A 27,423-nucleotide genomic window follows, 5' to 3' on the forward strand; every position below is an offset into this window, starting at 1 on the left:
TCACTCTCCCCTCATCCATATTACCCAGGATGCATTCTGGCAGGGGTATTTGGAGTGTAAGGGCACCATGGCAACGCTGGTAGCGCAGGCTACGAAGGCGTCAACCTTCTGATGCAAAGCATTTTTAAGACGAGTTTACATTGAATGACAGGCACCAGAGGAAAGTCTTGAGTGCTTTCCTTCATGAGAATTATCCATCCACATGTCCATCACTACGTCTTCCACCCTTTCTTTCATTTTCCATCTATTTTTGTGTCCTTAAGCCCCTCTAAAGTTAAATTCTTCCATCTTTTTATCCACCCATCCATCTCTGTATCCATATGTATTTACCCAGTCAGCCCACCCATTCGTTTATCTATCCATCCATCCATGTTCCTCATTTCTCTATGACTCCATCCTTGCTGTTTCTTTCTTTATGCACTCAATCTGTTTTTTCCACTCAGCCAGCCAGCCAGCCAGCAATTCAGCCACCTTAAAAACAAGTTGTCATCGTTCTTTGTCTTTAACACTAACCTTATTATTACGTACCCATGCATGGTATATAGATATCAGGCAATAATTGCTTAAAATTATATTTACTTTACTATTTATTTTACTATGTTGGAACCAATAACAAAATTATTTATATTGTGCAAATTTTATGATGATTTCCTTATTAATGACAATTATTATTGTTAATAATGTGGATGTGTTCATTTATTTTGGGTATCATATGCTGTTAAGTTACTTACTAATCAATGTTGTAAGGACAAAGTTATCAGTCAACTTTCTGTGGATTTCTAGAAACTTGGTTTACTTTGAAATGGTTTACAGACACAGATTTCCCCTTTGGATATTTAATGAAATTTGTTATATTGAGGCAACAGTCTGATAATCACGCTTTCCTCTGGGAAAGCGTCCAAGGTTCTAACTGCTTTTGAAAAGAAAAAGCTAGACAAAGATGTTTGATAATGTAATGCCAAAACAAATGTTAGCTTTTCTATGTGAGGTGAATCATGGCAGGCTTTTAGAAACAACGTTGTGTTTAAAAATGAAGGAAAGGTACTGACAAAGCGATGTTTGAAAATGTCTGCATCTGTTACAAGCCTCACAGTTACAGGACAATAGGCAAACCTGAGAATCAAACAAAATAAATAAAATTCTGTTGTATGATATCTGTATTAAAAAAAAAAATCCAACATTTGCATTCCTCTGAATAAGTACAGAAGACTCCCTATCTGCGTCTAACCTCTCCTTCTCTGCCCTCTTCTGGTCCTTGTTCGGTTAATTGGTTGGCTGTTTGGCTCTGGACCAAGGCTGCAGTTCATCTCATTAACTGTGTCCTGGTGACAGTGCTGAGTATTAATTGTTTTTATACTCCACCATTCAGCTCTGTCCAAATGAGAAGGGGTCATAACTCATGACGATGAAAAAGTTAATGTGTTTACTGTATACATGCAGATATGAATATTGCTCGCTTTTGGCTTTGTGTTTGTTAGCTGAGAGCTAACGTAGTGTAAACTAGGGGGCAGACTTGGTTCTGGGTGTTTGTGTGTGTGTGTGTGAACTTTAAGGGCCAGCAGCGAGGCAAACAATTAACAACACCATATATCAGCCTGAGAAACACATCGCTTCTCTGCGGTGCAGCTACATGAAGAGCTCATCAGGAGTTATAGCCCTCTACTAAACCATGACCTCTCATCTCTTCATTCTCTCTCCTCTGTACTCTCACAGCAGATCTTTCATCATCGTCTCCACTCTTGTAATTACCAGTCAACTCTTTCCCTCCTTTATATCTCCTCTCCTTCATATTCTTTTGACTTTCTTCCTTCATCACTGTCTGCCTCCTATCTTTTCACTCACACCATCACCTTTGTCTTTCTCTTCCTTCCAAGCTTAGACCTTTTACCTTATTGCGTTGAGATAAATAACCCCCTTTTTTCAGCTCAAATTCCCATTTCTCCCTGACTCACTCATTCGCTCACTTATCATCCCTCCTTCAGTCCATCAATCTGTCCATCTAGCCAGCCAGCCAGTCAGCCAGCCAGAAACTTTTGGCACTCGTTTTCATCAGATTTGTGACTATGGCCTGTCAGTAGTCGTCCTGTCTATTCATAAATCCAACCACTATCTTTTCTTAAGATGCACCCTTCTCTTTTCCTGTCAACATTCCTGTCTCTTTTCAAGGTCTACTACTTATTTCTCAAATTAAGCCTACCTCAAGTTGGCATATGCTAAACCTGTGTTGATGCAGTAAAGTCTTACTGGCTGGTAAGAAGTGAATAAGCACATTAGTGGTTAAACACAGACCAATATGTGAAGTAACAAATTTTGTTGTTTTTTTTTAAATAAAAGCTGTAATTTATTTATATGTGGTTAGCCCAGCCATGTCAGGCACCACTAAGAACAGTTTACACAGTTAACTAGTATTTATTCCTTTAATGAACCATTGGAAGTCAAGGAAAAGTGCATCACTTCAATCAATGAACGTGGTCTGAATCGGTCCCCACAACTAGTTATGTGATAATTGCAATCCAAGTATTGATGCCTCAATCTTCACTGCTCTTTCTATCAAAGTTATTAACTGTGAGTTCTATCACCGTATCTGTCCCTTCCTCTAATCAATTCATTGCACCATCACTCCGTTCTCTCAGCTTCACCTCACTCTTCACCCTCTCCTTTATCTCTGACTTGCCCTTTCTCTTTAGTCCCTTTTACACAGCCTGTTCAAGGCGGGAATGTTGCGCCGTTATTCCTCCTCGCTGTCCTGTTTAAAAGGTATGAACATGGAATAGGTGGGCATTGTTGTTCTGCCGTTAAGCTGGGAGCGGAGGTAGTCACATTGCCGGATCGACGTCTGTGTAAAAGGGACAGCCAGCGTGGCGGGAGTTCACACACTAGACGCCGACGCTGTTGTGTTACATGTCACGCCTCTGATTTCGGAACACCAGCTTGCTATCCAAAATCACACACAGGGGCAGCATTATGACGGCTTTGTTTGGTTTCAGGGTAAAAAAACAAAGCCGCCATGATGACGGGTCTTCTTTACAGCAATATTGCAGGATCTCTGTATAAAGGGTCTTCTGTCTAGGCTTTGTCATGCGGTCCCTCCCAACCCCACTCCCTCTTTCTCTCTTCCATCCCTCATTCTCATTGTTAGATTTCTCTCTAGATTTGTGACTCATCGCCTCTCTCCCTGTCTCTCCAGGTTTGTGACGATCTACCGCGGTCCCAGCCACACCTACAAAGTGCAGCGATTGACTGAGTCCAGCAGCTACAGTTTCAGAATACAGGCCATCAGTGATGCTGGGGAGGGTCCATTCTCTGACACACACACCTTCTGCACCACCAAGTCTGTACCCCCTGCCCTCAAAGGTAAACTGAACTTGGCAAAGTCTGTGTTTGTGTGTGTTTTGGTCCATGATGAAAGGTAGGGGAATGACGTCACTGCTTTAATCCTGTATTGGGTTACACTTTCTGTTCGCAAATCCATCTTTTGCCCTTTGTTCTTAGTAACTACTCACTAGTTTCAAACTAGCAATTGACAAAATTATGTTGCACCATTAAAACTTAAGAAATGTCATAACTTGTAATGTATAAACTGGTTGGTTTTAATTCAGTGATGCATAAATCTCCACATATAACCAAGTTTGCAATTAGCTCCAGCATATAGGGGTTACAGCGAATGGCCCTAAATAAGTGCTATACTGCAATATATCTGTTTCTGTTTGGTTGTTCGAGATGACAGCTTTACTGTAGCATTGATTATTGCCACCAGTATGTGATCCTTGCTGTAAAGTAAGAGGCAGTTGCTTATATAGCCACCATAATCACAGTAAATAGTATCCTCTCAGGTGATAAAACCAGGGAGGATTCTGGGTATGACTGCGAAGCTGTAAATGTGCAACACAGCATTGAAGTATCAATAAACAGGTAAATAACAGCCTCAAGGGTCTAAACTACTTCTGTAAAACTGCTAGAACTACATGTGTACCGTCTGAAATGTTCCGCAAAGCAGCATTCATTCAGAACAATAAAACACAGGAGATGAGACAAATCAATGAATAGGTCCCTGGTTGCCGTAACTTTTTAAGAAAAACTATGTTGTTCATAGCATCGTAATTAATGCAGTATTGGAGTATTGTTGCTATGTTGTTATTATATTAAATGACCTTATCCCCCCAGGATATTATTGCTTTGCAAAACAATTATCAGTGCTGAAAAACAAAATTATTGCACATGACTAATCTAATTTCGTTGTTGTGGCTTACATCCTGGATAATGTGCAATAGCTACACAGTTTAAACAGCCTGACACTAACAGCCATTAACAGTAACCATTAGTGCTGATATGAAGCACTAGTTTCTAGTAGGGAGATGGATGTTTGTATTAAATCATTCATAAGTGGTTAACTGTTGTTGTTGGACTCGGACTTCAGTCTATTTCCGCGCTTCTGTGTGTTTGTGAGAGGTTTGATTTATTTTTAGTGAGGCCAAATATGGAAAATCCAAATATTTGTTTGATATTCTATTACTTTTTTTGTGTATGAAATCCTGTCATGTGATTGATATCATGACCTGATCCCATTTTTAAAAATTTTTTTTTTGCCTGACAGCTCCCAGAGTGCACCAGCTGGAGGGAAATATGTGTGAGATCACATGGGAGACAATCCCACCAATGAGAGGGGATCCTGTGAGCTACGTGCTACAGGTACTGGTGGGACGCGAGTCAGAGTACAAACAGGTGGGTTTCACACAGACACACGCACACACACACACACACAGAGGTTATATAAGGATAGTGTTGAGAGTTCTGGTGTGTCTCTCTAGTCCAGAGCTCCACTTGAATTATTTGGTTCATTCTTAATGTTGTGGAAGTGTATATGACAACTGGGAAGATATTTAATCTCCCTGAGGAGCAGAAAGTTCAGTTTGCACCCTCAGCAACCCGCATACACACGCATACATAGACACAAATTTCCACATGCAAAAATAAAACACACACACACTCTCTCTCTCACACACATACACACTCTCAGACACCCTGTTTTCCTGCGCTAAGAGATACAGCATTCTGAAATTGGACGTAATCTGCAGTGCCAGTAGTATTTATTGAATGGTATTGAAGGATTTCTAATAAAGCACAGAAACAACTGAAAAAGACTCTGATTGCACTTAGAAATATGGGATTGGGTAGCTGGCAGTTGGAGCAATGAGCTGACTTGTAGACTGCAGACAAACAGACATTTGTCTTCGGAGCTGTTTTACTCCCTGTTATTGAATTACTGAATGGTTGGAGGGAAGAACTGTTGATGCTCACCAGCAGACAAAACCGCAGCTGTGCGTATATGTGCGGGCATATGGGTATTTGTGATACATGTTTGCTTATTTGATTATCGGCACACACATTGGCTGTCAATACAAATCTGTAATGCTGCTTTTCAAATGTTTGTAGGTTTACCTTTTTTTAATCTGTTTTTGTGTGTTTTTAATTTCACTACAACAAGAGCAGTGAGTGCATTCGTTCAGTTGTATATTTGTCTTCTCTATCTACTGTTTATTTTGCCAAATTCACCAATGCAAAAAGAATAGGTCAGTCTAAAGACTAAAACTATAAATCAATTCATCTTTGCATAAACACATATAACTTTCCTGTGCAACTGCAGGCCTTGAAATACTTTCGGTGAATGATAAGAATGTTTTTGCTGCTGTCACGGAAAAACAATTTCTCTGCTCTTGATCAGCTACAAGCCTATTCCATTAACTTTACAGAAAGAAAAAAAACATTTGTAAACCAATAGAATAAACTACAGCAGTGGGTGGATTTTGTACTTCTTCAGTTACAAGATGAATGAAGAAAGTGACCTGTCAAGAGATTAAAACTGGTGTCGGGTCCTTCGTCTTTCATCGTATTGTAATTTAACTGTTGTTTTATGAGACAGTCTCCAGGATACAGGATACGAGTCTTATTAACTCATGTTTGACCTTGCAATTGCTCAATCACTGTTTTTAAGTGCAGTGGTTTTCAGGGTAAGTTTATTTGTATAGCTTTATTTGTTTATTTGTAAGTACAGCCTGGAGTTATGTCCCCTTTCCTGAATATAATTTACACCTCGAAGCCAGAACAGTAGGTGCACAGGAGGATGAGTTAAATGTCATGGGACAGCACATTACAAGATGCAATTCATTTTCAGGTACTCATAATATGTTTTTATCAAATATCATCTATATTTTGGTTCAGGAGAGATTTCACTCACCCTCACCACACGCACAAAGAAGGCATTTGCCCTTTTGCTAACTGGGTAAAACGTGGGATGGGAATTTATTTAAAATAAAAGAGCAAGAGAAACAGATAGGTTGCATATGAGAGAGAGAGGATGAGAAGGCAAACCAAGAGAAACCGTATTACTTCCGAAATCAAAAATAGCAATAGATAAAACCCTCAGCAGCACTGAGTACACAACTGGTGAAAATAACAGCTGAAATTTAATCAGCAGCGTGACACAGTCGTCAAGGTGTCGCAAACATCAAGCGCGTTTGTTATGAGCAGGATTCTCTCAAGATGCTCAAACACTGAGTGCTGATCCTTTCACTTTAAGATGGCCGTGACACCCTGTCAAATGTGTCCTCTCAAAATTGGACTTGACCCAGTTCCCTCTGTAAATGGGCACCTGCTGTATGAAAACAAGCAATCATATTCTCCTGTGACCCAAACAAGTATGCAAGCTGTCTATTGTAACATTTCACTCATGAGCACACCTTCAGTAAAATCAACCGGCATTGTGTTTTTCTTGAATGAAAACCTGCACACCTCATGTAACAATGGCACAGTATTGATTTAAGTGTGTTTGTTGATGAGAAAAACAAACTATAATTTTTCTTTACAACCTCGCTGTAAAACTTTATTCTTTCTATCTTTCTCTCCTGTTATAGGTTTTTAAGGGAGAGGAGGGTGTGTTCCAAATCTCTGGTCTCCAGGGCAACACAGATTATCGTTTCCGTGTGGGCGCCTGCCGCCGTTGCCAGGATACATGCCAGGAACTGTGCGGACCACTGAGCCCCTCCTCCTTGTTCACGCTGCGTCGCCAGGAGACGGCATCGTCAGGAGAGCTGTGCGCCGTGGAAACGGGCAAAGGGGCGGGCCTGATCTCCAGCGACGAGCGATTTGCGGCGCTGATTGTGTGCGTGTTCGCGGGCTTCTCCATCCTCATCGCCTGCTTGTTACAGTACTTCTTCATGAAGTGAGGGAATTTTAACTATAGGATAGAAAGAGAAAGCAAAATCACAGAGAAACTATTAAAAAACGTCTATGAAAGAACCGAATGAAATCAAAACAAACACTTGAGATATACTTCTAAGGCTATGTATGTTTTTTTTTTGTTTTGTTTTTTTTTTTAATCAAAGTATCGAATCAGGCTTTCCTTGCCTTGTTCCTGTTGTCTTCTGCCTTCACTCAGTTTGGTCTCATTTCTCTCTATGTCTCTGTTGTCTTTGTATCATTGTCTGTCTCATTTGTTAAGGATTTCTGTCGAGGGAAGCCTTGTCTTAGCTGTACCTCGGTTGGGAAAGAAAACTGATAATCAAGCCTTAAAATAGCTGTGAGCAAAGCAGTTGCTCCTCAGACTGACTTGCATGTTTTTATTTTGTATCTTTTTAAAACATATACAATTAGAGAAAGTGTATATTTCTTGACGGTCATTGACTTACTTTTTTGTTTTGTTTTGTTTTTCAATGTTTAATTTGCATTTTTTGCTGCAGTCTTTATTCATTCAGCCATATTCCAATGTAGGCCTTCAAAGCTTTAGCCGTTCATACTGTTATTATTCAATTTGTTTCTACTCTACAGGCTGTCAGTCAATTCATACAATCTGCACCTGCTCTCACACACAAACACAGACTGACAAAGACACGATGCGCGCACACACACACACACACACACACACACACACACACTTACATATGTATGCACACACGTACAATTACACTCATGCAATGACAATGAGAAACAAACATTTCCTCCTAAGAAGTCAATCACATATCTGCTCAGCTTTTAACATTCAATCACTCACTCATTCAGCTACCAAAGTGATGCAATCCATGTGTGGTGTAAGATGCTGCTATCCTGTGATTTTATTATAACTAAGAAAGAATGGAAAACCAGTAATCTAATATATATATACACACAATAAATATATATATATATATTATAACAAATATCTATGATGCTATAGAAGTGATGTAATATAAGTGATGGCAATGTAAGGTCTGAAGTACGGTGTGAAAGGGGAGGAGTTGACTCTAGGTGCTCACAAACAACAGCTCTGAGGTCAGTTCAGCAGCTTGTGCTTACCGTTGAAGGAGCCCTTACGCGCTGGCCTCGATTTAGAATATGAACCATTTGCAGGTATTTGAATGTTAACTGTATGGGGCATAAACTGGCTTTAGGAAGCAGGGCTTGGACCGTGATTGGCTGCGACTTGCCAGGAAAAGGCTGGCCTGAGCATTTGACTGGCTCTCACTTCCATATTCTACCATCTCAAGTACTATTGCTCCAGCCTATTTATCTTTAGCTTTAGTAGCTATATGCCCGTAGCATCACAGACCCAGAGGTGCTAACAGCCTGCCAGCTAGCCGCCCTTCTCAGAGCTGTGTGTGTGTGTCTGTGTGTGTTAACCAGGAAAGCCATTAGGAGTTAGCTTGAGCTTTACCCCTCTACAATTTAGCCAGCCACCAGCCAGAGCATTGCTGAAGCTGTAGTTTCTCCTTCCAGCTAGTCTGTGAATCGATACATCTGAAGACTCTTCTCTTCTTATCTCCTCTCCTGCCCATAATTATATGTAATTACCTTTTGCTCTGGCTGCTCCTCTCTTGCTTTCAATCCATCCCATCTCTCTGCCCATGCACTACTCTCTCTCTCCCTCCCTCTTTTCTCTCTCTCTCTATTAAAAGGTGCTTTATTGACATGTAATCAGAGCAGTAGCAAGTCTGTGGTCTCTCCTCAGACAGACATGTTCTCTGGGGACTTGAACTAATGTTCACTAAACAAACAAGCCTTTGACAGAACACAACTCAACGGAACAGGGCATTCTGACACGCGTTACACCCCCTGACCTTCCCCCCCTGACTCCCGAAACCCTTTACCCCAACCCGAAAACAAAGCCAAGGTACAGCCCAATACATACCCTGATGATCCAAAGAAGTCACCCTAAACCCGCATGATTAACGAGTGACATGTCCACTTTTGTCGGGTGGGGTGTGGGGAAGTAGGGATTGGGCGGGAAAACGGGGTTAAGGAGCGGCGGGGGCAGTAGTTTAGCCCCACCGCTCAGCTCTGATTGGCAGCCTGTAACGTACCTCAGGGATAAGGCCTTACAGAGGGGAGATCTAATCCTGTCATCCCCATCGCTGTCATCACAGTCATTATATTAGCCTCTCTTCCTTTTTCTCCCTGTCTTCCTCCCTTCTCTTCTTCTTTTGTTTTTTGATGCTGTATCTTGTCCTCTGTCTATGCTGTGCCTTGCTCCTGTATGTGTCAGTAAGCAAAGTGGTTTACTAGCTCAAAATACCTTTGCCAAAGTCGATGGGAAAGTTAAGGTAGAGTTCTTTTGTAGGTTTTATTTATACTATATATTTGCATACAGTACTTTACATGCCAATTACAGTGCAATCTTCATTTATTTATTGTTTAAAGATTAAGAGACAAGTGTAGTTATATACTAATTTTTTTTCCTTGTAGCATGTTTTTTTTTTTCTTTTTAATTTTTTTTTTTAATGGATGTATGTTAGATTGTATGATTAAGGCCAGCATTCCTTATCTCAGTAACCCTTTAAGTATTTCTCTTACAGCTGTTGGGAACCTGTAGCTCATCAGTCCATGCCTTGCAGTTATCATGCCGTTTCAAACATGTAACCAAATGCCTATGTATTGTTTTTTTGTTTTGTTTTTTTTCATCTCCTGTCTCAGCCATGCACAGCCGAGCAGTTCTTGTAATGCTTAGAGAGACATGTAGCAAAGCCAGGCCTTAGGGTCAGTTCAAGTCATCTGTATTGGGATAAACGTCGCTGCCTTTGGCTTTTTTTTTTTCAGATTAGTGTTATAATGAAGCTTCTGATATCTTTTTACTGTTTTATTGCCAAAGTGCAGGCTTCTCGTGTCCACTAGTTGTTGCGTTTCCAGTTGTCTAAAGGGTTCTGTGATGTTCTTCTGTAACGACACAGCATTACGATTATTATTATTGTTATTATTATTCTCTGAAAAGGAAAAAAAAAACATTAACTTGATCTGTGATTATGCTTCTTTTCATATTATCTTTTATTATTTTTGTTTTGTTTTGTAAAGCAAAATGTGCCATTTTGAAATGTGTAGCCCCTTTCGGAGGAGAGTTTTTAACACAACCTGATTTCACACTGAAAAAAAGGCAAAACAATCATACAATGATTTCAGGCAGATGATAATAATAATATTGTCGATTCCTTGTTCAGGCTAGTGCTGGTATAGCAGTAGTGAGTATTTTGTATCCAGTATTTTGCTAAGAGATGATATACAGAGATATCTATAGAGCTATAGAATGAGATGGTAAATACATTATGACTAACAGAGTTGAAGCACTTTTTTTATGCCGAGCATTAGTCTTGATGAGGTTAATATGAGTGAGAGGAGACATGCAGTCCTTCGTTCTGTTCCAAACACTACTGCCAACGCCGTCTGTTACATTCATTGGCATTATTCTGTCGTTGGCGTCACTGTGACATTGGCATTACTGGAGCATGGTTCTGTGCTTCTCAAACGGCACCCTGCTCCCTGCAGAATGCAAACTACAACAAACAAAGGAAGTACAGTTCATAGGGAGCACGGTGCCTTTCTCAGACGTGCTCATGGTGTGTCTACCTAGCCTGTTGCAATGTAGTCGACAGGTTACGCGTGAGGTGTCCTGTCCTTAAACCCCTGATGTTATGTTGCCCACCCACAGCCCCCCCTTATTCCCCTTTTCAAGCCTTAACAACCCAATGGGAGAGCAGGTCTGGCCAAGGTCAGACCAGTCATGTTAGTGTTGAATAGTCCGAGGTTAACACAGTGTTAACCAAAAGGCTGTGTATTTGTGGGAAGGGTACTCCCTTTATGTGCTTTGTTGTTTTTGGGTTTTTTTTGTTTGTTTTTTTTAAATGCTGGTGATTTTATAGACCTCCCCTCCCTACCTACCCCCACCCTACCTACCCACCCTGCAGGTCCTGCACATTTGGCGGGTATGTCAAGAATGAGAGACTTTTTTTTTTTTTTTTTTTTTTTTTTTTTTTTTTGCCCAGCAATCCCACGTCTGTGCCTTCTGATCATTTTTTTTTTTTTTTTTTTTTTGTTATGTTTTGTACGTTTTACAGTAAGTAGAGATTTTGACTGAGAGATTGGCGATTTGACAAACGAGACTCACAGGTATTTAACTATTTTTTAAGCGAGACAAAAAAAGAAACATATTTTTACCTCACAATTTAAAAACAAACATTCCAATGTTGTCATGGTCTACGAATTGAAAAAAAAAGAAATTCATGCATTTCTTCTTGTATTGTAAATGTTAGACAATTTCATATGCATTATATAAAAGAAACTGCCATATCAATTTTAATGTATAGATTTTTGCAAATACTACCCTATGTATGTAAGACGTAACTGTATCGGTAGCGTATATATAATATATTTATGCCCAATAAATGTTTTAATTTTTTTTCTGACTTTGATTACAAGTGTATGTTTTATTGTTTGTGTCATTACTCATCAGCACTTCCACATACTTTATGTATACACTGTTCCACACTAAGTTCACAACATGTGTATTTATGGTATAAACCCAATAGTGGTTTGGTATGGATCAGTTTTCTACAGATAAACACATTGGAGACTGTCACCTGATAACTAAATGGACAGATACTGTATTGAGCAAAATAGCATTATAGCCACTGATACCAATCAGCCATGCATGAGTCTGTATTAGACTATAAAATTTGTTCCCTGACATTTACTGTTGAGAATCATTATTGATTTTTATCTTCAAGATTTAAAGGGTGAATGATGACTCGCCCCTCATCAGAGCCACTTTTGTGCAGTGTTGTAAACAATGCTGAGTAATAATCAATAGTTGTAATATTATGATTATAATCTTAATTAATAATGTGATTTATGGCTCCAAACAGTTGTAATTCTTCAAGGTGACAACATTTTAAATGTTACAGAAACTTATTTATGTATACTACCAATCAAAAGTTTTACAACATGTCAATTTTTCCTTTTTGTATGGAAATTTATGTACTTTAAAGCCTCAGTACTTTGAAATTAAAGTGGAGCACAAATTAACAATTTGAGATTTTAAAAAAAATCACCTTTTTGTTTAACAAAATTTAATCTAAATTTTTGACGCAGACATAACAGCCATACACACTCATGGCATTCTTTCTACAATGGAAATCAAATATTGTACAGAAAGTTCTTCCCAACACTGTTGCAGAAGTTCCCACAAATGTATTCCCCTTGTAGGTTGCTTTTCTTTCACCCTTCTGTCCAGTTCATCCCAAAGTCAATGGGCTTTAAGTCTGAAGACTGTGCTGGCCACTTCATGATTCAAAGCCTACTGCCTTGTTCTCTATATCCCTGGGGTATGTTTTGGGTCATTATCCTGCTGTAGGATGAACCCCTGACCAACTAGATGTAGACCAGTGGGTATTACATGGCTCTGGTGCTGTGGTAGCCCTCTTGGTCTTTTGGTGCCAATCACTCTGTGCAAGTCACCAACTCTGGATCCAGCAAAAGAGCTCTGGACAATCACACTTCCTCATCCATGCTTTTATATTGACAGTGTTGACACCTGTTGGCATTGTGTACTTCAACTTTCAAGGTTTAATTTACTTCCATTGCTGCAGAAAAGCTGTGAGTTTTTCTTGGTAAAAAGGCCTTTTCGTAACTCTGAAATTTACATTTTTCAGTTTTTGGTAACCTAAACCTTTTTTTGTACCTCAGGCAGTTTACCGTTTACCTTTGTACCATTTAAGGTTATTCACTGGACTTTAACTGCTTAAATTTCAATAAAAACTGGAAAAATTAGGGTGTTCAAAAACTTTTGACCAGTAGTGTGGTCATAGTAAGTAAGGAGACAGTTAAAGATCCCCTCTAGACATGTAGTAAAACATAAAAATACTCTGCTTGGAACAAATATGTGTGTCTGATATGGTTTTCCACAAAAAAGTATAATTTACCACATTAAAATCCTTAAAATGACATCTACTCCTTCTCCCTCATTACAATTCCAGAATCTATAAATATGCAAATATATTTCATTTCCGAAGTTAAACTATTGCACACAAGATGTTTCCATTCTCAGTGTATGTGCACTGGAGGCTTCAAGTTTCCACATCACACTTGTGTAAGTTGCATACTGGACTGGGACTGGCTTCCAAACTATGTGTGATGTCACAAATCATGCTCAAAGGCCCACCCCTTAAAATCGGATTTTCACTGAGCACAGAGAAACTTTCAGAGAAACATCAGATCAATGTGAAAACAGCCTTCTAGTGCCAGATTCTGTACATACATCATTCTACACAGTGAAGCTCAAACATTCAACTGTAGGAACAAGAAGAAAAACACATTTTTGACTGGAGGGGGATTTTTAATGTTTTATCACAAGGTTTTAAGGATGTAGAGGTACAGCACGTGTCTATTTAAGCTGGACTATCAGTGTGGAAGTATGTCAGCCATGCATGGTGTATCAGCTGTAGATTTACTCTCCAGCGGCCTCAATAATGTTTAGCCAGATACTTGAGAAGAGTAAATCATAGACACCATTATTCCCTGCTGTCCCTGAGGGCAACCAGTGAGAGACTGCTTCACTGCACGCTCATTTCCTCTCAATCTGCAGCGACCAGAGGACCCTAGGGGAATATTAGTCTCTTGACCTTTTGTGTTATCCTTGGTCGTTTTGTGGTGCATGTACATACAGTAGGTCTGTTAAAAGTGGTGTAGAATCTTAGTTATGAAATAGGTGAGAGCAAAACAACATCCTCCCACTATCTCAACTTTATCTTTTTTTAATTAAACTTTATTACAGCAGTAATATAACCCCTGTTGTTGGGGAAGTGCACTGTCAGCAGTTGCTACTTAATAACTTGCTGTTCCAGATAGCATGTTGAATGAATAAGGCTGAAAGATAAAGCACTGTCACTGTGTGAATCACTGAACACAGATGTCTGAATGTGGTAGGATCATTGGTTTCAGATGCACCAATTCTTGCATCTTTGAAGCGGCCGAATTCCCGTAATTTTCATACACAGTATTACAGTGTGACACACATATACAGAGTATATCAAGAACAGCAGTGAATTTGAAGGAGAAGAAATGCAACATACTTTTTGGTTTTGTAATGGAAGTACAATGGTGCTCAAGTTTGCAAGTTAATAGCTCAATGATGTGTAGAACACCTCACACACAGCCTGCCAAACCTGAACCTCGGACCTTGATCGACTCATGCTAGACGCATGGTAAGGTAGGGATGACTACATATACATATATATATATGATGCCGTAACTTTTCATCTAGGTGAAAATTTAGATTTTTTCACCAAATACCTGCAAAACTATTGACATTCCCATCAGCTTCTGCTGTATACTTAGTGCTAATTGGCTAAATGTTAGCATGCTAACACGCTAAACTAATAAGATGGCGAACATGGTAAACATACCTGCTAAACAATGTCATTGTGAGAATGTTAGCATGCTGACGTTAGCATTAAGCTTAAAGCATCACCGTGCCTCACAGAGCTGTGTCTAAACACAGTCCTGATCTGAACCCAGTAGAGCACCTCTGGGATTTTCTGCCACCACAGAATCTCCAAAAACTGTGTGTTGGTATTGAGACAGCCTGAGTGAGACCCCTGTGGAACATTTTCAGCACATTACTGAATTCATGCACCAAATAAAGCTCTAAGCTGTACATGCATGTCTGTGATTGCCTGCCAGGCAGCCGGAACCAGTTGGCTGGCACCAGCTTGTCCTAACTGGTACCAGCTGGTAAATGGAGGCATAAGGCAGATAATGATATAGATGTGAATTCTTGTTCTACCCCGCCCTGCTGCTCTTTATCTGATAGTAATTCTCTCTCTCCACAGCCCACATCTAAATAAACTCTCATGATGTCTGACTCATTGATTACACCTCTCTTCTTTCACCTTTTGTATATTTTCATTGCACGTTTTTTTTAAATAGGGACCTCGTCCTCATCCCTGCAGTTCTTTCACACCTCTTCTCCGCATCCACAGTATCATCCACCCACTACTGATCTTCTATGAGACACCAACCCAGGTTTTACTTCATTCATTTACTTTGCCTCCATCATTTCTTTTGGATTTTTATCAACATTTCAATGTTCTTAGCGGGGTGGGCTCACATTTGCTTATTATTATTTGTTCTTTTGCAAATCACTGCTGAACATCTTGTACTCAGAAGGTTTTGCAGGCACTCTACCTGATGAGGTGTTTTGATTAGGTACCTGGGTTGATCATGTTGACTGAGGGGTCCTTTGAGTCATGTGTGGTATCTAAGAGCAGAGCCTGCTGGCTTTGAAGCTGTCCAAGGTGACAGAGTGGCGCTGTGCCTTGTGGCCACATAAATACAACGCCAGCTGAGATGACAGAGAACACACTGCTGTGCCTCTGTGTTTAAGATTACAATCTACTACACCCTGCAGAGACGAAACATTATATAACAAGACAAAGTAGAATCATATGGAGAGGAAATTACAGGCCTTATCAAGGTGCAGTATGTATCTTTCAGTCAACTCTGAGCGGTGTACTTGATGATGTTTGGTGTGGGTGAGTGTAAGGGTAGCCTTAAGTGGTTTGTTAGTTTCACAGACCTATCTAGTTGCAAATTGCATCTCATTACCTGCCTGAGACGAACAGCTACTTGACTGTCAAATGTGTGCCATCTTGCAAGAAGAATACAAATATTGTTTACAAAAAGGATCAAAAAGAGGAAGTAAGTTTTTCCTGTTTTTTTTTTGTTTTTTTTTTTTACTTTTACAAGACTTTATCATTAACAGATACATTACCCAACAGATGATATTCACAGACAAAACAACAAAGAGAAAATATTAAATTAATTTTTACTATTTTAATCAGTATACATCCTGGAGATTAATAAATAGTATGCCATGACATCAGTATGTGCAGTCAGAAACATTTGTTAACAGAGATACATTCTTCAGAGCCAGGAGGCTATGTTTTTAAAATCCAGTGCAGATTAGTGGAGGCTGCTATGGTGATTTGGACTGCTGAAACCATCTGAGTATAAAGCATTGAGTGTGTAGCATTACAAAGCTTCTATTTACAAGTTAAAGCAAGCATAACATCACTTATAGACACCTCGCTGATCCTCTTTTTGTCCATAATGCTGCGTGATGCACTCTACAAAACTCACTATTTTTTTCCCACCAGTTGTATTATCTTATAGATATTTAAATTAAAGACAACTTCAAAAACTTATGTAGAACATTGTTGTGACATTTTAAGAAGGTTGTCACCTTTGGCACATTTAGGACATTTCTTTTTCAGTGCACACACCATCATGTACTATAGTCACTTGTGAAAAATAGTTTCAAGTGGGCACCCGTGCGGTCAATTTAAAATGCAAACTTTGAACAAATCAATCAACAAGATAAATAAAACATACATCATATAATTTACATTGTGCGTGTTTGATTTAGCCATTGAAGAAGTCACTGTGTTTGCTCACACTGAACAGTTTTGGAAGTAGGGAACAATTTGTGCCAAAGAAGACTGTGATTCCACATGACAGCTAATAATCCAGGTTGACTGCTGTGGATGTGTGGAAGATGAAAAATGCAATTCTAGCTTTCTAAATTGTTTTTGTTAATTACCAAAGTCTTGTCAAATCTGGCAAATTATGAAATTGCAAAAGCCAAATCTGCTACATGTTCTGTACAATTGGAATCCACAGACTAGCACATTTCCCCACACAGCTGTTGAAAAGGCCCTGTATGTTGTATCAAGGTACCTGACATCAGTACACCTGAGATGGCTGAAACATGTCATGATGAAAATGAACAGTATTGATCTCAGGAAGCTGAGGCATTTATGGCAACTGAACTGTTGATTTCAGCTTTCTTTGTCTACACAGCAAATTAATGCTGCTTGAATGCACTGCATGGTTTAAGTGAGAATGTAGGAATAGATTTTTTTTTTCAGTTTTCTTTTCAGTTGTAAGAGGCCTGCTGCTTGAATAATTTACATCATTTATCAAGAACGCAATATAATTACAAAACATAATGATATATATCTTGGAAATGTTTGCATTCTGTAAAATATTCCAAGAAATCAATTTGCTTTGTGGCTCCAATGAACTCAAGACACCAACATTGATTACATGGCTACCAAGGAATATTAATTATTTTCATTTTGGGGACTTTCCACCAACTCAAATGGCCCTTCTTGGCAGCATCAACACAGCATGGACTTAAATTTCCAAGGTACAGGGCATTCAGCATGAGAAAAAAAAAGTGACATAGTATTTTTGCACTTTCACACTCTCTCCAAGAAATAACATAAATCACATCCAAAACCATGTCACCTAGCACAAAATATTAATACACACATGCAGATACCCCCACCCCTCCCCCGTACACACACACACACACACACACACACACACACACATATATACACACTGCACCTCTGCCTCTCTCTAAAGGAGTACAGCTCAGTGCCACAAGTTCTACAGTGCTTTCTTTGTCATCCAGAATATGAGTACAATATAAGGCAATTGCAGATGTTAGTAATAGTAATATTTAGCCTATGTGTGCGAGCATAGGGGCGTGCACCCGTGCTGTATGTTGTTCACATTTGGATCGATGAAAGCACTTCAGGCTAGTGTATATTTTGCACTCCACCAGATGTGCTTTTCAATGCGGAGTGTGTTGTATGAATAGTGGGTGAAATTTGCTGATGTGATCCAACAAGAAATGTATTTGTGCAAAAAAAAAAAAAAAAAATCAAAAGGGTCTCTTTGATAGGAGTTTGCAGCTTCTTCTGGTCCTTTTAGTCCAAGTCAAGTAAAGGCAAATGCTGCGCTCACATGTACAAAGCAAATGTTTTTATCAGCCTGACTGAAATAATGGCGTTTAGGTCAGCGTTTTCAACTTGTGACTAATACTTCAATAGTTATATCCAGACACTTTTACAGTCATAAGTTTAGAAGCTGACAGTGGATTCCGTCCAGCCGTTGGAGCCGTCTCCCTTCACGGTGCTTGCTGTGCGGCCCCTCGGCAGCTGGTTGTCTGTCAGGCCGAAGAGGCGCGCTGCTGCGCCGCGGTATTTCCAGGACATGGTGTTATAGAGGATGGGATTGATGGCGGCACTCAGGTAGAAAAGAACTACCGACACCAAGCTGCAGTACTCTGATAACAAGGACAGCAGAGGAGACGGGGCGTCCAGAGAACGGAACTGCAGGTAGCGACCAACGTGGAACGGCAACCAGCAAAGGACGAAGGCCAACACCACCACCACTGGAAGGAGAGGAGAGATGAGGAAGGGTTAGGGGAGAATTAAAATAGAGTTAAAACCTTGACTTTATTCAGTGGTTGATGTCCACCCTTTCATATGTTGAATAATTAAGTGAGCCACCTCGTGCACTGTGCGTAATTTGCGCCTTTTCCAAACTTACCCAACATCTTTATGGTCTGTCTGTTGCTCTTGTCCCGGTGAGCCACTCGGGAGCTGATGTTTGTCTCCCTATGTCTCTGCCACAGACGGCGGCCTATGAGACTGTAGAGCACTGTGAGACAGAACACCGGCATGAAGAAAAAAACAGAGCTCAGCCACACCATGGCCCCCATCAGACCTGACTCCACGGCGTAATGCGTCATCTTACACTCCCTGGTGTCCCCGGCCTCCAGAAAGAAGCCAGTCTCATTCATTTCAGAAATGTAATCTGGCGGTCCCATGCTGTCCCGCTCCACTCCTACCATGACAAACACAGGTCCGGCGCTCAACAGGGACACTGTCCAGAGTAGAAGAATGAGGGCGCGCACCCGCCTTTTGGTAACGAGGGCCTTGGCGCGCAGCGGGAAGCAGATTGCCAGGTAGCGCTCCACTGAAAGCGCGGTGATGCTCAGGATGGTAGAGTAGGTGCATGACTCGGAGACGAACTGAAAGAGCTTGCAGAGTGCGTCCCCAAAGCGCCAGGGCCTGTACCTCCACATGCGGTAGAGGTCCAGGGGCATACAGAGGAAGATGAGCAGGTCAGATACCGCCATGCTGCACAGGTACAGGTTGGTGGTGGTGCGCATGTCCCGGTACTTGCTGACCACCAAAATGGTCATGACGTTCCCGACCACCCCGACCAGAAACAGCAGCGTACAGGCGATGGTGATGCCCGTGAGGAGAGGGATTGAGTAGTAATTTAGAGGAGGGAGATCAAGGTCACTGTTCCTTGTGAAGTTGTGGGTCTCCTCCCAGCTGCAGTTATGGGAGAGGCACTCCGAGAGATTGGGCCAAGAGGGCATGCTGTCGCCGCGCGGTTATTCACGGGGCCGCGCCTGGCCCTGACTGTTAAAGGCACCCCGAGTCAGGGACTCCTCAAGCCCCTTGGAGCTGCCCTCTCCTCCCATTATCACTGTTTGAGTAGCGGAGGTAATGTTAAAGGTTGGCAGTCGTGCGTAAAACCAAGATCCTTGCGCGCTTTAGCAACCAACCTGAACCCCTGTTCACAATGAAGGTGAAAAGAGTCTAAGTCACAATTCTGATCTGAGAAAAAAAAAAACGTCTGGGTTTCTCCGGGGAACAGATAGTCCTCTCCAGACTCTGATATGAACACCAAGCAATTTTAGGGTCGATCCAAATTATCCACTTCATCTGCAACACACATGCTGAAGTGGTCCTTAAATGTTTGGTGCCACTTGTTCATAAGAAGAGTAGGCGTGTAAGTTACAAAACAAATTACATGCTTAATATTTGTAAGCTACACATCGCCAGCCGAAATTCATGGGGGAGATGCAGTCCAATCAAAACACATACAGCAGGAAAAAAACACAGCACAAAATCTATTATCTAAAAAAAATAGAACAACTTAAAAGACAGTTTAACTCCTGCATTCTCTGTTTCTTGGAGCCCGCAGCTGCAGAGTACTTTGGAAAAAAATAAAAAACGAGGATTCTTCATGCGCAGAGTCCCAAAGTTCCCATCACCAGCAGCGCGTCAGACAAAAACAAAATAGTGGAACAGGAGACGAGTGGCACCGGACAGCATGTGATGGTGAGTCAGAGGCAGGGTCGTATTGATACAGCAGCGGCGGTGAACATCTGTCCTATAGGGAGGGCGCCGGGGCTCAAACTCAGCCAAACACAAACGGATAAACAACGACCAACATGAAAACAAATACTGTATGACGGAACGGAGACAGTTTTATAAAAGTCACAAGCACCACGTAGGAACGACGCATTGTCATCACAGTCATCAAATAATCAAATTGAAGTCAAATAAAGTAGTTGAGAATACAAAGAAATTCGTCCAGGCTGTCCAAATCGGCTCCTTTAGTTGTGGCGCATATCCAGTGTGTGAATCCTGACTCACAGTGCGCAAAACATCATGTACAGGTGAAGTGGTGCTGTTGAAGAGGGGGGCGGTGTGCTGGGGTCTACAGTGAGTCCAGTGCTGCAACGCCACCTACAGGTGCTGTTAGGACAATGATGACTGCCCTTGATGTTCATCAATTTTAGAGACTTGTTCACCACTTTTCTTTCAGAGAGCATAAATGACCTTACAGAAACTCTTCCAAACGGCCAAGAGTCTGCTGAAGTGTCCTTGAATAAGACTCAGAATTGCTTCTTAGTAAAACGTCTGGCTTTGCAGCACACGTTTTGGAATAAGTTGATGCAAATCCTGCAAGGAGGTTGAAAAAGATAGAGATTCTATAGGGATCACTTTAGTGATGAGTCGGGCGTTTGCTCCTTAAAACATTTTTAAAGAGCTATTTGGGGTAAAGTACAGTACAAGAAATGGAATGTACGGTTTTTACCTGGTGCTATGTCAAATCTATATATTTTTATATATTTCAGAACTCTCTGCCCTGGTGGAATTGTATAACTCCACAGCCATGAAATGTCAAATAGTCTGATTGAAGCACATTCAAGGCTCCAATTTGCCCTCTGCAGAAAGAGTCATGACGAGGCACTTATAAAAATACAGTACTGCTGTTGCAGAGAGGGTTTGTAATTAGCATCATGTGGAGTTTCATTTGCAAAGGCCATCTGACTCAGGTTTAGATACATACAGTAATGAACATAGTGCAAACTCACTTCAATAACCTGCTTGACTACCACTGCCACTGCATTATTGTCATTGGCTGAGATCCAGCTGTCTCTACAAACTCAACTCTAACAGAATTATGCCTGATAACAAGACTGACAAACAGCTGTCTATTTTCTGACCTTCTTACTGACAGCTTGCTGGAGGCTTCACTGGTTAACCAAATTGCCACTTTCATATATAAGTGTGAATCCCATCACAATCAGTGTTGCAATATATTTCCATTTTACTGCACTAATGTGATACTCATGCTTATCTCTCTGCCCTTTGCGCTGTGTGTACCAGCAGATACCATTTTGTTTATGACCACTAAATCAAAACGTGTGTGTGTGTGTGACAGAGAGAGAGAGAGCGAAAGAAAGAAGTGAATAGAGAATGAGAACAAGAGAGAGATCAGTGGAAAGTACACGGGCAGGAAACATGTCAAGACAGTTATGCCTTTCAAAGTCTCTGTGAGATCTTTTCATCATATCTGGTATGTAGCTGGCTGTGTCCAGACTGTATGTGTGTGTTTGTGCAAGTGAGTGTGTATTTGGGTGATGGGCTTTTTTTGATATTCAGAAGAAATCTCAACCTATGAACTTCTGACATTTGTGCTGTGTAATCTGTTTACATTTCAATGAGGCTGTGCTCACAGCAACTATGGTAATGATTTCCAAACAACAAGCTGAAATCACTACTATTGAGGCAACCAAAATGCCAAAATTGGGTATTTCTGGGACAACAGGAGGTAATAACAGCAGCAACACTCAGTATCTTCACTGAAATATCACATCTGTATTTTAGACTCATGAGTGATTTCTGTTTGGTATTTTTCTTGCTGTGAACTGTTGTATTACATAACACAACAGAGGCCTCAGATAGTTTCCTGCCGTTCATCTCTCTGTCTGAACTTTTTAGGATTTTATTGCTGTGTATTCTGTACATGCAATACATTTATCGTTTCAGTTCTATATTTCTCTATGGTTCATGAGCACAAGAGCGCGTCTGTTGGTAAACGTGGCAAAGCCAGGTGTGTGGATAGGTATTCGGGTATCGTTTTGACTAACTTCAAGGGAGTGGTAGATTACAGGTTAAAGTCCCTGTCATAAGGATATCCACACAAATTTGATCGTTGTGCGTATGAGTGTGTGTTCTGTCAGTAAGTAGTGCAGTACATCCTTTTATCCACAAGATGGAGGAAGAGATTCTTTTATAATTTTGTACTTGAATGTGGATGCTTGTGAGGCCACAATGAATGGTTTCTGCTACAGGTGTGATATGAGGATAAATTTCTTTAGATGAGAGCTCAGTCAGCAGGAACACACACATAGCATGTGTACGCACAGTTAGTGCAGTTAGTTAACTACGCACAGCATGGTTGTCCTTGTTTTATTTTTTCTATTTCATAAGTCTATATGCTTTTTTCTTATGACTTATGTTTCATGTGTTTTATTGTTTTATTAGTGCAAAAATGGCTAAAAGACACACAGACAGTCTTACATCTTCATTAATGCATAGATGTAGAAGGTGAGACACACACCCTGACATAGAGGGATACAAACATATATGTACAAAACACAAATACGCAAAGAATTTGGGCTGAACAAGTGCAGGGAGATGAGGGAGAAAGTGACGTAGTGTGAACTGATGAGATAATGGTAAGATCACTGTCAGTATTTTCTCCCCACAGGACTCCTCCTATTTCACCCAAAGTCCAGCACTTTTAATCCAATGAAAATTGCTTGTGGGAGGACCCTCCTTCTGTGATTGGTCTAGAGTTTCAGAGACCCCTCCTTTTATGAGGAGTTGGAGAGAGTTCACTATGAGTTTTGCTTAGCCACACTGAGTTACAGAACAAGGAGCACAGAGCTGGCTGTTTGTTGCCACTGCTGCCTACAATTCTTTGCCTGCTCAGGTGAAGAGCGTGTGTCTTTGCAAAACCGTCCATTGAGTGAAGCCGAGTGGATTGATGAGATTAGCCAACATGTGGACTACATGTCCACAAAAAGAGCAGGTTGGTAATGTCTCCCTAACTCTCACTGTTTGAGTCTGTGTTTGCTCTGGTCTATTTGCGTCCATAGCTGGGGGGGGGAGATATGCGTCTCTGTGACATTCCTTGGGTTTGGGTTGTCAGTGAGATCAAGTAGAAGAATGTATAGTATGCCTGAGTCGTGTCATTTTATGTCTGCATTATATGGAAACAAACTGGGAGCTGCAGATCAAATATGTACTTAACATAACAAGGTGTAGCTGTGTCTGTTTATCTTTTTGTCCTATCATGGAAGAGGATGTGTGTGTGATAATCCTTGACTAAGTGGGTGTAAAGACAGTTGTGTTTGCTCATAAGTTAAGAGTATTCACTTATATTAATTGCAACAAGTGTTGTTTTACTTGTTGTATAAGACTCCACAGGTGTGTGTTTGTCCGTTTGCATGCTGCCCATTTTCTCACACCCTGTTGTGAGAGTTAGTTGCTGCAGCTGGAATCTCATGGGGAGACTGGAGATATTTTGCTTCTCTTTCTCTGCTGCTCACCCCCAACAACCCCCCTTCTTCTGTCTTAACAACTGGTACACATGATACTGACCTTTGGCATTCAGTAGTCTTCCTTTTGCACAGGCAGTAGAATAAGCACAACCTCAATACTCTCTCTTGTGTTGCCAGCATAAACATAAACTTAATTGTTATTCCTGCCTTAGGCTTTATGTGTGTGCATGTGTGTTTCACTGTATTGACCTGTACTATGTGGCGCTGTCTTGCTCGGTTTGTGAGCTGAATTTAAAGTCATGTAATAAGAAATTTATCTTATTGCAGTGTTTTTTTCAGGAGGGATTTGAAATATTTTTAACATTGAAAACAGATTTAGTAAACGTATTCCAGATGTGGACTACAGTCTGCCATATGGCAGGCTGCTTCGAGCTTCCAACCACTGCCTTAGAAATGATAATCTGCGGGTAATTGAAGCATTATGTTTAGGATTGTACAACAGACAGTGTTTGTGTAGCTTTTTTTCTGCATCACAAGACTGTTTATAGCTAACACTGGGAAGAAGTCTAGAGTTTTCCTATATGATACCTCTATAGATAAGAGGTTTAAATCTTAAAGTTATGCAGCAGACAATACTGTTTTGCTTCTGTGGAGAAGACAAATGAAAAGGTTCTCATATGCAAAAATAGAAATGATTTATTTAAATACTGTAAAATGCCAATGTGCTCTTTGGAATTCACCATTCATCATTAGCACCTACTTTGTGTGTAAAGTCTCTGTCGGATCAGTGTAGCTACTTTTTGGCTTGTATACAGACCTGCTTCATGTCCTGCCTCATGATTGCTCAAGTAATGAGGTCCAGGGCACTCAGATTATTTTCTTGCAAACCTTTCAATTTGGTTCACCCAAATTACAAAAAAATATATTTTTTGACTCAGTAGTTCTTAGTCATGCAAATAGTTTTGGTTTGATTTTCACATGTTTTGAGGATATCTGTGTCAGAGATTTCTGCCTGCGTCCCCAAAAACAATTGCCCACAGCATCTAAATGTCACATTTAATGAATTCAACATATTTTTCCAGACACAATGTGTCCATTACTCAAGATAATCCATAAATCCACAAATCCACAATTTCCATGCAAATGATTTCTTCTGTAGAAAGAAGTTCCAATGAAATCTGTTCACAATGTGGTCTGCTGATTAACTGGAACATCTGGAAAGAGCTTTTTAAATTGTTGTTGTTGTTGTTATTTTTTAAAATTTTATTACGTTATTTGACAAGGACTTTAATAACATTTCTGAAAATATGCTAGAGTTAGCCAGAAAGGCTAATTTTCAATAGTTGTGTCCCTGGGCAGGCAAATAGTTGAAATCACAGACGTTGCGAATAAAATCATTGAAATTACAATCAACAGTACAAGTGGTGAGAATATGCAGATACAAACAGAAGCTGCACTACATAGAGGCAAGAAAGTTAGCCTTTTAAGACACACAAAATCAACAAACAGCATGACAGCACATTCAACAAATAGCATAGCAGGACTGATGAAGTGTGGACATTATGTAGAGAGCCTATGTTAAGCAAGAGCAGCTCTTACATCAAGCATAATAATGACAAATAAGACAACAAACAATGCAAAAAAACACCTCACTGTTCTAGCGTTCACAAGTTTGATTTCTAATGAACCAGGCTCTTAACGTTGTGGTGAATAAATGGTAGTTGGCACAGTTTCTTATGTGTTGTGGTAAATTGTTCCAATCCTGAGAGGCTCTGACAGAAACAGCAGATTGGCCAAAACCACTTTGTTTTCTAGGAGTTGTGAGCACCACAGGCACTATTCCATTCAGCTTAATTGTACTGGGTTGGTGGCAAAAATCTCAGAGGCAAGTATTTTAACACCTTAAACTATCTCCATACTACCACTGGAGCTGGTAATTTGGACAAACTGACCCTTTAAAGCCAAGAGCACAAACGCTTTCTATACTTTCTTCTCTGCTACTTTAATCATGGTGAGTCACTTTAGTGGTCTGGACACAAGTTATAGTTTGGTTGTTTCCAGGCTCAAACTTGGCTGGTTTGGTTGGGCTGAGTCGGGCTTGGCTGGAGGAGAGAGAGCAGAGAGAGCAGTTCCCTCACTCCTTCAGTACAATGATGCCTTGTGTTTACGCCAGCAGAACGCCACTCTGGTGACGACGACGATTGCTCCCTGTCTTTTTCTGGCATCTACTTGTACTGTATGTCTTGCTTTCTATGCCTTTCTGACCATCCCTATCCCCCCTATCCATGGTGTGAAGGATTAGATAATAGGCAGCTTAGTGTGGGCAGAGAAAGAGAGGTGTCACAGACCCTTGTTGCTTCTCTCTCCCTACCTCCCTCCATCTTCTCTCGCTCTCTCTATTTGTACCATCTGCGCCATGAGGAGCTTGGCACCATGCGATCTGTAAATGCCAAGCAATGTTTCTATGCGATCTTCATTGTATGTATGTATTATGTATGTGTGTGTGTGTTTGTGTAAATGTGTGATTGTGAGTGTTTTTGTATGTACTGATTGTATGGTATCTTTAGAGATATTTAGATCATTCACTGTGTTTGTCTCAGTACTTTGTAAATATCAAGTTTGTTATGCCACATCCAGGAATAAATGGTACATTTCACAAGTTATCTATTTTTCTTAACACTCGATGGGTAATCAGTGACAGCACCTCAGCTGATGTTGACACAGATATTCAGTCCGCCTCCAGTGTTCTCTCCAATAATTTGACACTTTTCAGACATGTATTGCAGGCCTGGTGTAGAGGGACAAAAGTAGGAGCATCAGCTGACATTTGACATAGGCAGAGTTCAGTTTAATGAAGACAGAAACTGGTATGTATAATTGTTGATGCATTTTTGGGTAAAACAAGTTTCTGTCACTACACAGATGCTGATGTAACTGTTTAATCTGGCTTTGACTGGGTGGTGATGAAGAGTCATTTGGTCAGTAGAACTTAAAATAAGTGGTGATGATAATAGTGATAGTTGGTCACTGATGATGACTAATTCTTGATCATTGTGTCTCACCATAAATATGAAAAATAATCTACTGTTACAGTAACTCAGAAATTTCTAATGCCCGGTGCATCCCACATCTTTGTTATGAAATGTTGGAATTTGTTCAACTTTGCTCAAACTGTCTTGTCTTCTTCTTCCCCTTTTCTCAAAGCACAAATGTATTGTATGCACACTTCCAAATAAAATAATCAAACTGATTCTCAAAGCAATGAGCCACCACGTTGCAATAACATGAGATCGAAACTCTTTGAATGTGTCACAAAGACGTCAGTGACATTTCGTTAATTTTTAATTGCAGCTTGCTCTGACTCACTCATATGAACAACAGGACATTTGTAGATTGGTAAAATGATATCATCCCGCAATACATGTAGCCCTGCAGTATCTCTGCTTCTTTATAGACTGGATTGCTCTTTGTGTGATTACTATCTGTTTGAATTGGTATACTCTTGGTGTTTATGATGCCAAAACATCCTCCGCTATCAAACTGATCTGGAGCTGTGCTACAATTGGTTTACTGACATTACTTCACCTTGTCTTCGTTTGGCCAAGGAAATGAGAAAA

The 27,423-nt window shown here is 40.4% G+C and overlaps 3 protein-coding genes across 5 annotated transcripts in view; 2 read left to right on the forward strand and 1 right to left on the reverse strand.

Moving 5' to 3' along the window:
* Positions 1-11,702, forward strand: part of fndc3ba (fibronectin type III domain containing 3Ba) — a 106,605-nt gene extending 94,903 nt beyond the window's left edge. For all 3 annotated transcript variants that reach the window (XM_044375436.1, XM_044375437.1, XM_044375438.1), the window contains 3 exons: positions 3,188-3,354; positions 4,595-4,722; positions 6,912-11,702. In XM_044375436.1, the coding sequence (XP_044231371.1) occupies positions 3,188-3,354; positions 4,595-4,722; positions 6,912-7,223 (607 nt within the window). In that variant the 3' untranslated portion in view covers positions 7,224-11,702. The remainder of the gene's footprint in view (positions 1-3,187; positions 3,355-4,594; positions 4,723-6,911) is intronic.
* A 5,978-nt stretch (positions 11,703-17,680) lies between these two features.
* ghsra (growth hormone secretagogue receptor a) lies at positions 17,681-20,578 on the reverse strand. Its single transcript, XM_044375302.1, has 2 exons — positions 18,697-20,578; positions 17,681-18,538 (listed from the first exon to the last, which is right to left on the reverse strand). The coding sequence occupies exons 1-2, from the start codon at positions 19,535-19,537 to the stop codon at positions 18,225-18,227; spliced, it is 1,155 nt and encodes a 384-aa protein (XP_044231237.1). The 5' UTR covers positions 19,538-20,578; the 3' UTR covers positions 17,681-18,224.
* Positions 20,579-23,162: 2,584 nt separating this feature from the next.
* pld1a (phospholipase D1a) overlaps positions 23,163-27,423 on the forward strand; it is a 32,700-nt gene continuing 28,439 nt past the window's right edge. Inside the window, exon 1 of the mRNA XM_044375584.1 lies at positions 23,163-23,334. The gene's annotated coding sequence lies outside the window, so the exon portion shown is untranslated. The remainder of the gene's footprint in view (positions 23,335-27,423) is intronic.

This window comes from Thunnus albacares, chromosome 15 (assembly GCF_914725855.1).
Source record: "Thunnus albacares chromosome 15, fThuAlb1.1, whole genome shotgun sequence".
NCBI lineage: Eukaryota > Metazoa > Chordata > Actinopteri > Scombriformes > Scombridae > Thunnus > Thunnus albacares.

Bases quoted from the DNA above. Each gene is read 5' to 3' on its own strand.
- ghsra (XM_044375302.1), bottom strand. From the start codon at position 19,537: ATGCCCTCTTGGCCCAATCTCTCGGAGTGCCTCTCCCATAACTGCAGC. The intron at 18,539-18,696 runs GTAAGTTTGGAA...CTCTCCTTCCAG, and splicing joins ACAGACCATAAAGATGTTGG to TGGTGGTGGTGTTGGCCTTC.